Genomic DNA, 12949 nt, shown 5'->3' on the forward strand with positions numbered 1-12949 from the left:
AAGAAATGTGCCCTTTACTCTCTCTCTCTCTATCCCCTGGCCCACCCACCTCCAAGCCACCCTTACTGGGTATTTTTCTATCCCCCCCCTAGTGATCTGGCCCTTCGGAACTGCTTGCTGACCTCTGACCTCACAGTGCGCGTTGGAGACTACGGCCTGTCGCACAACAACTACAAGGTGAGGGGCGGGCCATCCATGCCACAAGGCCCCTGCAGGTAGATTGAAATGTGTTTGCCTGTTTGCCTGTGTCTGGTGACATCAGGTTTTTTTGGGTGATCCTCCTGCATAATTTCCAATCAGCACATATATAGTAACTTTCTGCTGAAATCCCTTTTGCTATCACAAAGGATCTGGTTTATTTTTGTCCTGCTTTTGTTGTTCTGTAGCCCCTCTGGGCAGCAGTAAGATGGCAGCACTGAGGAAGCATCACAGAACTGTTAATAAAGCATACAAAATCCATCAGTAAATGCACCAATATTGTGTCAGGGGCATATTGTGGAATATACCCACAGAAAGACACCTGCTTGGAAAGGCTCAACGCCCCTATTTTCATCTGTGAATCTTTGGAGAGTCTGCATCTCCAGTCCTGTTCCACCCATTCCTCATATCTGTTCATAGGAAGACTATTACATCACTCCGGACCGGCTATGGATCCCTTTGCGCTGGGTTGCCCCGGAACTGTTGGATGAGATGCATGGAAGCCTCATTGTAGTGGATCAAACCAAGCAGAGCAATGTCTGGTGAGTTGCAAAGAGACACACACACCCCACACACCTGCGCTTGAGGGAATTCACAGCGCAACCCTATACAGTGGTACCTCGGGTTACAGACGCTTCAGGTTACAGACGCTTCAGGTTAAAGACTCCGCTAACCCAGAAATAGTACCTCGGGTTAAGAACTTTGCTTCAGGATGTGAACAGAAATTGTGCTGTGGCGGCGCAGCAGCAGGAGGAGGCCCCATTAGCTAAAGTGGTGCTTCGGGTCAAGAACAGTTTCAGGCTAAGAACGGACCTCCGGAACGGATTAAGTTCTTAATCCGAGGTACCACTGTACCTTGGTTCTCGAACTTAATCCGTTCTGGGAGTCCGTTCGACTCCCGAAACCATTCAAAAACCATGCCACAGCTTCCGATTGGCTGCAGGAGCTTCCTGCACTCAAGTGGAAGCCGCACTAGATGTTCGGCTTCCGAAAAACGTTCGCAAACTGGAACACTTACTTCCGGGCTTGTAGCATTCTGGAGCCAGTTTGTTCGGCAACTAAGCCGTTTGGGAACCAAGGTTTGACTGTATGTCTATTCAGAAGTAAGCACCACCAAGTTTAATGGGGCTTACTCCCAGGTAACTGCAAAGGATTGCAACCTTAGTTTGCATTTTTGCACCCCTGGATTCAATTGGGCTAGAGCTGAAACAAACTTGGTTTTAAAATCCTCAAGGGAATGCTCAGTGGCGTAGCGTGGGTTGTCAGCACCCGGGGCAAGGCAAGTAATTTGCGCCCCTTAACCCGTGGATTTTAGCACTCGAGTGCGAGCGCGCCCCCCCCAGTTGCGGCCGGTGCGGCCGGCCCCCCCTGCACCCCCCACGCTACGCCACTGGGGCTGGGGGCGAGCGAAGGAGCCAAAGACCCCCCCAAAGGCTCAGCAGGAATTTATTAAATTTATTATTTGCGGAGCCCCCGCAGGCCGAGGCAGCCAAAGCCCCCTCCCCTCGGGCGCCTCCCCGCCCCCTCCTCTCCTTGGGCTGTAGGTGGAGCCCGCGCTCCGAGGCGCTCCAGATCCGGGCTTGGCGAGCGCCTCTCCTCCTCGCGGCCGGGTCCGGGGGCTTCCAGCCGAGCTCCGTCCTCGCCCCCCCTCCCCCGCGGCTGAGACTTGCGCTGAGAGCCGGAGCCAGCGGCGCCCCCTTCCGACGGGAGACCCTCGCCCGCCCGCCGGCTTCCTCTCGGAGGGTTTTGGGGAGGGCAGGGCGCGTCGAGGCCCCTCGGAGCTCTCCTCCCTCCCAGTCGGCAGAAGCAGCCGTCACCTGTGGCTGGGCCGAGGGGATGGCGCCGGCGTCGGCATCGGGGTGCGGAGGCTGCCGGTGCCCGGCCAGGCGTCGGTGGCGGCGTCGGCGCTGCTGCAGCGGCTGCTCCTCCTGCGAGCAGTGAGTGGAGCGCAGCCGCAGCGGCGGCGGCGGGGGGGGCGCGCTAGGGCGCAAGGCTGGCGGCGGCGGCGGGGAGCCCAGCGGAGGAAGGAACTTGTCCCTTCCCTCTGGACTCGCGCCCCCCCCAGATGTTGCGCCCGGTGCGGCCGGCACCCCTGGCACCCCCCACGCTACGCCACTGGGAATGCTCCAAACTTTGCTTACAAATATTAAAATTTATATCCACCATGTTCAGTGGTGGGGAACCACTGGCCAGTGGGCCTAATTAAGCCCAGCAGGCCTCATATGACTCATGAGGCTGTTTTTGCTGAGTCATGACCATCTGCCCTATGTCAGGTGTAAATATGTAGTAATGTAGGGTTTACAGGCACCCCACGCCAGCTGATCTGTGCTTTTGCAAAAGCTGATCATCAGTACTTTGCCTGGCTGTGTGCCTTCAAAGCACATTTACAGGCACTCTTTGGTGTCAAACCATACCTGCAAACTTGACATTTTCCCTCTTCATTTGCAAGTACAGCCTGACTGCAACCCTCCCCTGTAAAGAAACTTCAAAGGGCGTTCTTTGAAGACGTACTGTCAGCCTCAAACAGCTGATTGGTGCTAACACCATGCCTTCAAAGGAGCTCACTCTCAGTACCCATCAGCTGATTGGTGCTGAGAGTGAGCCTTTTCCAAGTGGTTACCTGATGTTATGACACCCACTAGTTTAAAAATTGACCAGCAGGGGGTGAGGGGAGATAAGGGATCCAGCTGGATCCAGTTCAATTCTGACCTAGTTGATTTGAATTTTTAAAATAACATGTCTAGTTTATGGATGCTCTTTTGGTTTAGGGATTTTGTGAGAGTCTGGGAGCCTTATTGCTTTGATTTCTGGTTGTGTTATTTTGTTGTTGTGTGCTGCTGTGTGATAATGTACTGTCGGCCTCTCTGTGGTCCCACTGAGAGAAAAAGGCAGGAAACAAATACAAGAAAACAAACATACACATAAATAAACCAACCCAGGGTATAGAATTTTCAATCTGGTATGTTAATACCTTATATTATTTCATTTAACACTCTTAGAATAATTTATTGTTAATGCCCCTCAAAAAACAACATTTGCAGTCTTGAAATTTCAGACTTCTTTTTTTTAAAATGGGCACATTTGTATTTACAGGGAAAATGGTGTCTAGTTCTACCATATAAGCTCTCCATACTGTCGTGTTCCTTTCCATCAGGTGTGAGGAACCTCTGGCCCTTCATATCTTGCTGAACTACAGCTCCCATCACCTCTGACCATTGGTCATGCTTGCTGGGTCTGATGGGAGTTGTAGTCCATCAGCATCTGGGAGGGAGGGCAAATATTTTTTTTACCACTGCTTTACCCCTAAGGAGTGTGAGAAAGGGGAAGTCTGTAGTGTTGCAGACATTTAGGAAACGTACTATGTGTATTCTCAGGGACATCTTAATCTTCAGATGTTCTAAGACTCAACCCTAGGTATTGTACTTCAGTGATAGAGCCTCAGCCATAGGAACCAACTCCTAGGGGCCGAGGTCCCTTTGTCCACTCCCAAATAAATTATTCTAAGAGTAAATAAATAAACTGAGGGAGCCCTTGAATAAATTATTTGAGGATTCCCTTAGTTGATGGGCATTGCCATTCAAATGGTGTGTGATCAATTATGTGGGATGGGACTTACCTGAGCCCCCCAATATTTTATTCAAATTGGCACCCCTGGTTCTGCCTCTCATGCAGAAGCTACCAGGTTTGATCCCTGGTGTCTCCAGGTGTGAGCCTGGGAAAAGCTCCTCCCTGACACCTGGAGAGCTGCTGCCAATCAGACTAGAGGATACTGAGCGAGATGAGCCAATGGTTAGACTCCGTATAAGGCAGCTCCCTGCTTTCCTGAAACAAATCCCTGGGCTGCCATTTCCTTTATTGTCTGGGCTGGGATTCTTGGTTTTGTGGGGCTAAGCAAGAAAGGGTAAAAGGGGTGGGGTTATAAGGTCTCACCTATGGCACCTGCAATGATTTTCTTCTTTGTTTTCTGCTTGCACTTCTCTGGAGTCCATAGTTCTGGGCTTAATCTCTCTGTTCCCTTGGTTTGCCAGGTCTATGGGGGTGACCATCTGGGAGCTTTTTGAGTTTGGCTCCCAGCCTTACCGTCACCTCTCTGATGAGGAAGTGCTGACCTTTGTCGTCAAGGAGCAGCAGATGAAACTGGCCAAGCCACGCCTTAAGCTTCCTTACTCTGACTATTGGTGAGTTGATTCCCCTGTTCTCCCTCTTGTCCCCCATAAGAAAAAAAAAGTATTTGTTGTCCAGGACTCTCCTCCAAAGAAAGCAAGGCCCACCAGCTGGGATACCTTCTTCCTGAGTCTCCTCCATCCTTGACATCTGTTTGGTGCCTCCTGAGCAGCTAGTGACTTGGGAGTGGCTGCTGCCCTGTACATTAAGATTGTTCTTGTCCTCCTAACGTTCTTTCATTCTTCCCTCTCTGTGTTCCTCCAACTATTCCTCCGCCTGCCTGCCCATTTCCCTCCTTGCACTGTCATTCTGCCAGGTCTTCCTCTGATTGTGTGACGTACCTTTTCCTTGCCTGCTCTTCCAGCTGCACTGGTGGTCTGTGAATCAAATTCCCTCCTTCCAGATTTGTATTTTCAAACCATTCTTCTGGCAACTTTTCCAGTTGGTTGTCTGTTTTTTGGGTTATGGATCTCCTTTTGGATGTTGTTCATATCCGTATAAGGACATATCTACACTACAGGCTTATTTGTAACTTTTCTTCAATACTAAGCAAAATTTTATATAGCGAAGAGAGAGTCCCACCATCCCAATCACAAGACGTATGCTCGTGAGTAGGGATGGCGGGAGAAATTAGATTCAGTTCACATTTGAAGGTGAATCTATCGCACTTTCCTGAAACAATATGTAAACTGAAACGCAGGCATCTTTTGAAGTTTGAAATTTTGCAATGCAATTCTCCAGCCAAACTATGTTTTACAAAACGCACATATTAAGAAAAGCTGTGCCTAAAAGTGAATGTATTTGTGAAAATAACGCACAAAAATACATCATAACTGGGGGGAACGCTTGGCGAAAATGTGTATATTAGGCATAAATTGCATATGAAACATAAGTGTATTAGGAGAAATTTGCACCCAAATGCTGATGAATTTTTGCGAGGATTAAAAAAAATCAAGTGATGTGGAAGTGGGGAAAACTGAAGACTGGAAAAATGAGAAATTCCAACTGTTGCCTTTTCATGTCTGCTTGTTGTTCTGACTGTGTCTGCTAAGGCTTCCAATTGGCTTTCCGACTGTTCTCTGTAACTGCCCCACAACCCATCTCCTGACAGTTTCCCCACATATCACTGCCCATTCTAGTACTCATGCCCCCTTTAGCTTCTGCCTCTTTTTCTGTCTCCAACTCTATTCGCAGTGCCTGCAACCATCTTTTCTGCAACTCTATTATTATTATTTTTTTAAAATGTCCCCATTCCCTATCCCCACCCCCAACTGTTCTCTCAGGCTATCTCCCCCCCACAACTGTTTCCTCCCTCCTGCTCCTATTTCTGCCTGTTTTTCCGACTGTTCCTCTATCCTTCCTCCGTCCCTGCCCCGCTGCAGGTATGAGGTCATGCAGTCCTGCTGGCTCCCGGCTTCCCACCGCCCAACCATGGAAGAGCTGCACTTGCAGGTGAGCTACCTGTTGAACGAGCGCTCCAACGCTCAGGCGGAGGAGAGCTTCGAGTGGCGCTGGAGCGCCCTGAAACCCAAGCGCTCCTCTTCGCCGCCCCCGGCCTCCTCTTCTTCCTCGGCGTGCCACCGCCGCCCCTCAGGAGAGATCTCAGCCTACCCGTTGCTGGACGGGTTCCACGGCGGCGACATGGACGACATCCTGACGGTGACAGAGAGCAGTGGGGGGCTGAACTTTGAGTACATGTGGGAGAAGGCCCGCCTGGGGCGGTGGAAGGGCCCTGCCTCGGCACCGCCCGACTACCCCTCCAGCAATGGCGGGCTGGCAGTGCCGGGCAGCAATCCTTTCTACGAACAGGCAACGCAGCGTGGGCACAGCCTGGAGACACCCAGCGTCGTGCCCGTCATCAGCGCCCGCAGCCCCTCCGTCAGTAGCGAGTATTACATCCGCCTGGAGGACCATGGCAGCTGCGAGGGGCCCGTCTGCGCCCCCAGCCCTGGATCCCCACCCCAGCCTCTCTTTCCCTCGGATTGGGACTCCCACGGTGCCCCCTACCGGCCTCAGGAGCAGCCCAGTACCAACCCCTTCTTGGCCGGGGGCGGCGGGGACAGCAACCCCTTCCGCGTAGACGGCGAGATCCAGGAGACGTCCCTGACCGAGACCCCGACGTCGGGGGGAGAGGCGTTTCTAGCAGAGTCCCTGCTCACAGTGTACCGTGAGCTGGAGGACCAGCATCGCAGCTGGGATGCTGAGATGATGGAGGAAAGAGGGGCAGGGGAGACGCTGGCCGGGGACCCCTCGGAGTTCCAGGGTTCGCCCTCGTGGGAACAGGAGCCGTCGCTGATGGAGGACCAGAGCTCTGGCAGCAGCACCGACGGGGGCGGGAGCAGCATCGGGGGCGGGCGCCACAACCTCCTGCCGTGCCCGCTGTGCACCCGGGCACGTTGCACGTGCGCCATCCCTCGGGGGGACATGGTGAGCGGCTGGAGCAACCACGGGCCGCCCCTGCGGCGCCCTCACCGCGACAGCTACGGCACGGAGGACGACTCCTCGCTAAAAGTGGAGCGGGGCTCCCTATCTGACTGTCCAATGCTGCCCCCTAGAGACTGCGATGGGGATGGCGGGGAGCGCAGAGAATTCTACGACCCGCTGATGGGCACGGCGGTGAAGACCTATGAGCTCCAAGACTACCCGAAGCAGAGAGGCGGGGGGAGCGCTCGCCCACCTGGGTCGCCCTTCCCGGCCCTGCCGTCTGGCTGCTGCAACGTGATTGTTCCGGTGGAGATACCGCCATTGTCTACCCTAGCCGAAAGCAATGACGAGGAGACCATCGCAATCCTCCCGGAAGTCATCGATGGATTCTCCACTGGCCCAGTGACCTTAAGCCTCTCCCCCGCGGTACCAGACCGGCAACGGGGAACCCTAGACTCAGTGGATTCCTTGGACATTCCTTCCAACACCAGCTCCTCGGACGTTTGCAGCCCAGCATCCCACTACTCCTCTCCAGGGCAAAAGTTTGGCGACAGCGGCTACGAAACGGAGAGCACTTTCTCACCCGAGTTCATCTTCAAAGAGGAACCGCCACCGCCACCTTCTGGAGAAGAGGAAGAAACAGAGGCAGAAGAAGATTCCGGCAAACTCCCGACAGCATCCATCTCTCAGTCCACTAGTGATCTTACCTTGTCAGTAAGTGAAGAAGGGGCGGAGCTAGAGGAGGAAATAGGGAGGAGCCTGGGGCTAGCAACACCTCACCGGGACTCCGCCTACTTCTCTGATGGGGAGGGAGAACCGGCTGAGGCACCAGCTGCTGCTGGGCCTGAGGGCAGGAAGCCCACAGAGAAGGTGACGGTAGACGGAGGCTTTGTGGTCCAAGTGTGCAAGGAGCAGCTGTTGGTCACACTGCAAGAGAATGTCACACGCAACCTACTCTGTAGTCAGAGTAGGCTGCCGACTCTGAGGCTTTCTCCAGCGGCTCCCTTGAAGGAGCAGGCTGTTCTCAGGCTGTGGACCTTAGAGCCAGAGGAGGGGAAGGAGACGGAGGAGGAAGAGGCCAAGAAAAGCCATAATGGAGATGCAACGGACTCCCAGTGGCCAGAAGGTGTGGAAGATAAAGTGGAGGAAGAGGAGGAGAAGGAGAAGAAGCAGCAGCAGCAGCAAGAAGAGGGAAGAGGAGATTCTGAAAAGTTGCCGTCAGAGCTGGAGGAGGAGAAAAGGAAAGAAGGGGAGATGCCATGCCAGATGGAGACCCAAAGTGTAGCAGTGCCCATCGTGGTTGAAACACAGGATGCTGCCCAGGAAGACAGATATGTAGCAGCTGAGCAGCCCAAAAAGGATCAGGAGCCTGGTGTCCCTGCGAACCAAGCCAGTGAGGATATCAAAGGTGAGGGTTCCATCTGTGATTGGTGTGGAAGTAAGAACAAAGGGTTGGGATGTTCCTAGAACAAACAGAGAAAGGAGAAGCCAGCTGGGAGACAGTGGCTTAACCTATAGTCTAATTGCTGATGGGCAGTTACGCTGAGTGTCTTCAAGCCCATCAGCTGATCGGCGGCACTTGCAAAGCCCTTGTTGTGCCTTTGTACATGTCAACAATCAGCTGATCCGTGAGCCCTTGCAAGTGGTGCCCACAAGCACTGCCTCGCTATGTCTTTCCCTGCCCCACTCCTGGCACCATAGATGATCTCAGGAGTAGGGCTGGTGGGTGTGGCTTAACAAAAAAATGTCGCCATTGGCCAAATGGGAAGACCTGCCAGAACTAATTAGACCCACAGGTCAAGTTGTGTGTGTGTGTGTGTGTGTGTGTGTGTGTGTGTGTGTGCTGTTTTGGATGCTAAGGGTATCTATGTGCATAAACAATCAGTATCATAATGTATTCATATAAATCTGTGGTGTGGCTGCATTAGGGAATGCATTTGTGTACAGTATGGGAATGCTGACAATGAGAATACTAATAACAACAACTTTATTTATACCCCACCCATCTGGATGGGTTTCCCCAGCCACTCTGTGCAGCTTCCAGCAAAATATAAAAACATAATCAAACATTAAACATGAAAAAATCCTGATACTGTACAGGGTTGCCCTCAGATGTCTTCTAAAAGTTGTGTGGTTCTTTATCTCCCTGACGTCTGATGGGAGGGCGTTCCACAGGGAGGGCGCCACTGCTGAGAAGGCCCTCTGCCTGGATAGATACGTTTGGGTAGAAATTCTAGGGACGTGTTCTTAATGAAGTAACCCTCTCTTTCTGTCTCTCTCATCCCAATCCTTCCATCCTCACCTTGCTTCCGTACCATTTGGTCTTCTTGACTTCTGAATCTTGGCTCTTCGACCCAATCACTCCTCCCACCTCCTGGCCATCCTTCCATTTTGACGTCCGGCTCTTTCCTCCAGCCAAGCTCTCCCGCTTATCTCTGTCGCTTCCCCCTCTGGCCTTGCAGACGTTCCCCCCGCTTGGCGGGGGAAGGAAAGGCCCATTCTGGGAAGGAGCGGCTTTGGGGGAGGGTCCAGCGCTGGGAGGGAGAGAGGCTGCCATAGCGGCAGAGGATGAGGAGGAAGATGATGCTGAAGAGGAAGAGGAAGGAGGCCTGGCTGGAGGCGGAGGGCGGGGTGTCCCCATTGTGGTGAGCGAAAGCGATGACGCCCGTAACTTGCGTGGCCTCCTCAAGTCACCACGCTCAGCTGAGGAGGCGGCGGCTGAGCTCGACCGTAAGCGGAAGATGGTCTCCTTCTTTGATGATGTCACCGTTTACCTCTTTGATCAGGTGAGCTGTCAAGAGCACCAAGGTTGATGGTGTGAAAGTTTGGCCACAGTGAGGTGAGAAGGGCTTCTTTCAGTTCCCTACTCTGTCCTCCTCCCCTCAGCCATCTTGGCTCTACTCCCCTCTTTCTGTTACCACTCCTATTTTGAGGCCTGTCTTCTTACTAAGCACTCCACACTTAAGCTCCCTTGTCTACCCACAGAGCATTCATGCCCTCTTGGACCTGGTTTAATCCAAGCCATACTGACCTTTCACTTTCCCTCACGAAAACTGTTAGCCAACATTCCGTAGGCAACAGATTCCTAAATAATTCAGCGAGTTAGTGAATATTCGGTGATATCGAGCAATAGTGGAAAATATATTATGCACAGGTAGCAGGCAGCAGCCCATATTTATTTGTAGTAGGAATGTCAGAAACAAATTGAAAGTGGGAGGAGCCAGAAGCGAAAGGATTGCAGTTCTACCACAATCTCTTGTCTTCTTCTGTATGCAGGAGACACCAACCAATGAGCTGAGTTCCCAGGGAGCTCCAGATGGTGATTCCCCCTCCCCTGGTTCAATGGCAGAACCAGGACTTGATGCCTTCCCTTCTGCTGATGGCTTCAGTGAGTATTGGGTCAAGGAGGAGAGAGTAAGGGGGAAATAGTCACCATCCCCATCAGGAATCTGAAATGCAGAATGAGCCAGTCCAGCTGTGCAGCCAAAGAAACAGTAACCTGCTCACTTCAGTCAGTGTTTGGTGTGAAAATATGAAATGAGTTTCAGGAAAATGTCCTGGCTTCCAGGGGAAGGTGGCTTCTAAGTGCGGAGGGTGAGGGGTAGGTTGTGGTTCGAGGACCCGACCCCCGCAATGTGGAAAGAATACACAAGGACACGTTATATAAGGTTAATGGGCAAGGAAAGGCCACAACTTTATTGATTACAGCAGTGAAAAGGTATTGGCTTAGGCATTGGATCTCTCAAGCAAGTGGGTTTATTCACCAGTAGGTGGAGCCTGTTGATGCTAATCCAACTATAGGCTCTCCCCTGATGTCACCGAGGGTCGTGCTATGGCCTCCCGCCAAGCAGGCATCGGACAGAAATACACGACCGCCAGATTCCTTTAACGGAATACCCCTAAATTGAAGGCATAGGCGATGGCCACACCTAGCTCTTCGACACACCACAACACATTATTCCAATGCCTAACCTACCCACCAATACCACAAAAGTTGTGACGATTGCTACGAGGTAGGCGAAAAAACCAAAAAGCCTAATGCCAAATGGAAAAAACTCCTACCAGGCCCCCTAGACAACCAGGGCGACCAACCTAAGTTCCATAGCAAGGCCAATGACCTAAGCCCTAACTCAAAGGGAGTGGAGGGTGGGTGACTCTCGGCGAGACGACGAAGAAAGAGGCCGGGGAGAGGCTGGCGCCGCAGCAAAAGGCTGCTGAACACGCCCCTTCCAGGCACCTGGTTGGATGCCTGCCGAGGGGGCGTGGGCGCCAGCCAGGTGAGGGGGAGGCAGGGGGCTAATGCCCCCTGCTAGGGGAGGTGCTCGGCTCCCGCCCACAACCACTCCCCTCTCTTGCAGGGAGGAGAGTTTTTGTGACGGGGGCATAGTCCAAAACAGACAAGGTCCAGTTCTAAAGCAAGGCCAGGATTTGAAGCATGAGGCTGAGCTCAAGAGGATGCTGATGGAGATCAAAAGGGCCAGAGCAGGGGTAGCCAGTGCAGAGGCCTTCAGAGGTGGCTGGACTCCCAACAACTCCCACCAACCCAAGCCAACATGGCAGATGGTTGAAGCTGGTGAGAGCTGTACTTCAACAGCATGTGGCTGTCCAACTGTGTTGTTGGGCACGCTAGTCTGCCATTGGCGGGCTGAGGGCAAGGAGGTACAGCAGAGGCAATTTGGCTGAAGGCAGGCTGGGGCCATCTTGTTATTTCGTTAATGGACTTCAGCATTGTGGAATCTGTGGCCTTCCAGACTTTAACTCTTTTCATTGGCCGTGAGGGCTGGGGCTGATGGGAGTTGGAGCCTAACTCCATGTGGGGGTTCCTCATCCTTGATACATTTATTGTGGCATATTAGCAACCATGTTTAGTTTTGTTTAGTTTTTGAATTAAGGTTTTAACAACAGCACCATAACCACTTTGTTTTCCTTTTTTAAAAAATAAAAATAACCAAGCGATATATAAATTTTCTGAAAAAACAAACAAAAAGAAAAGAGAAGGATTATAATTAAAATAAAAACCTACAGGATTACGGGCTGTGGCTTCTTCTCCCAGCCATTTCATTAGGATCTAAGTTCAACTAATGGGCTAGTATAGATTCCACCAAGTGTTTTGAAAGCAGGTGTTACCATACAGTGACTGCCTTGAAAGATGGTGGGCTTCCCTTCTTTAGAGGCTTTTAGGCAGAAGCTGGATCAGGATGGTTGCAAAGGAGTGGTACAGTTGTGGGTTTCCCACATTGGCAGGGGGTTAAGCTAGATGGCCTTTGAGGTGCCCACCAGCTTTAGGATTCTGTTCTCTTTCCACAACCTTAAAAGTAAGCCAGCTTCAGGTGTATGAGTGAAGTGTGTGCTTCCTGTATTGATTCTGATCCAGTGCAATTTGGCTAACAGAACTTTGGGAAATATTGCCAGGGTGTGTTTTGTGTTGAATTTTTTTTTTAATTGAATCCCTGAATAGTTTATTTTTAGGAGATAAACTCCTAAAAGATTTCTGCTTGAAAGCACACAGTCTAAAATTGTCACACTCAATAAGGCAGATGGTAGCACAGAGCCTTCTTGGTTATTAAAAATGGATTCAGGGCAGCTTTGTGCCATAGCACAAATGAAGTGAAGACAGGATGCGCAAGTGATTCCATTCATTTTTATTTTAGGACATTTCTACTTGCTTTCTGTGGCCCCACCGCTGCACCCTGCAAAAGGCCTCCGAGGCAGCTTCAAGACTAAAACACACATGTATATACAAACAAATAAAAACGAGAGAAAACAAACAAATATAGTACATGAATTATCTCATTGAAATAGCAGAACAGGAACATAGCAGACTGCCTTAAACCGAGTACAGTGGTAGCTCGAGTTAAGTACTTAATTCGTTCCGGAGGTCCGTTCTTAACCTGAAACTATTCTTAACCTGAAACACCACTTTAGTTAATGGGGCCTCCCGTTGTCGCTGAACCACCAGAGCACAATTTCTGTTCTCATCCTGAAGCAAAGTTCTTAACCCGAGGTACTATTTCTGGGTTAGCGGAGTCTGTAACCTGAAGCATATGTAACCTGAAGTGTATGTAACCCGAGGTACCACTGTAAGGCCTTTGGTCCATCTAGCTCACTAGTAAAGTATTGAAGTATTGCTATATGACCATGTTTCATTGTTTCCAGGGACTGT

General features: G+C 51.4%; 1 protein-coding gene across 5 annotated transcripts in view; it reads left to right on the forward strand.

Moving 5' to 3' along the window:
* Window positions 1-12949, forward strand: part of LMTK3 (lemur tyrosine kinase 3) — a 29790-nt gene that overhangs the window by 11411 nt on the left and 5430 nt on the right. For 4 of the 5 annotated variants that reach the window (XM_083584028.1, XM_083584029.1, XM_083584030.1 and 1 more), the window contains exons 8-13: window positions 93-177; window positions 619-740; window positions 4227-4376; window positions 5745-8194; window positions 9202-9572; window positions 10063-10174. In XM_083584028.1, coding sequence (XP_083440154.1) covers window positions 93-177; window positions 619-740; window positions 4227-4376; window positions 5745-8194; window positions 9202-9572; window positions 10063-10174 — 3290 coding nt within the window. The remainder of the gene's footprint in view (window positions 1-92; window positions 178-618; window positions 741-4226; window positions 4377-5744; window positions 8195-9201; window positions 9573-10062; window positions 10175-12949) is intronic. The other variant, XR_014541299.1, reaches the window with a different exon arrangement.

Source organism: Podarcis filfolensis, assembly GCF_964270895.1.
Source record: "Podarcis filfolensis genome assembly, chromosome: 13".
Taxonomy (NCBI): Eukaryota; Metazoa; Chordata; class Lepidosauria; order Squamata; family Lacertidae; genus Podarcis; species Podarcis filfolensis.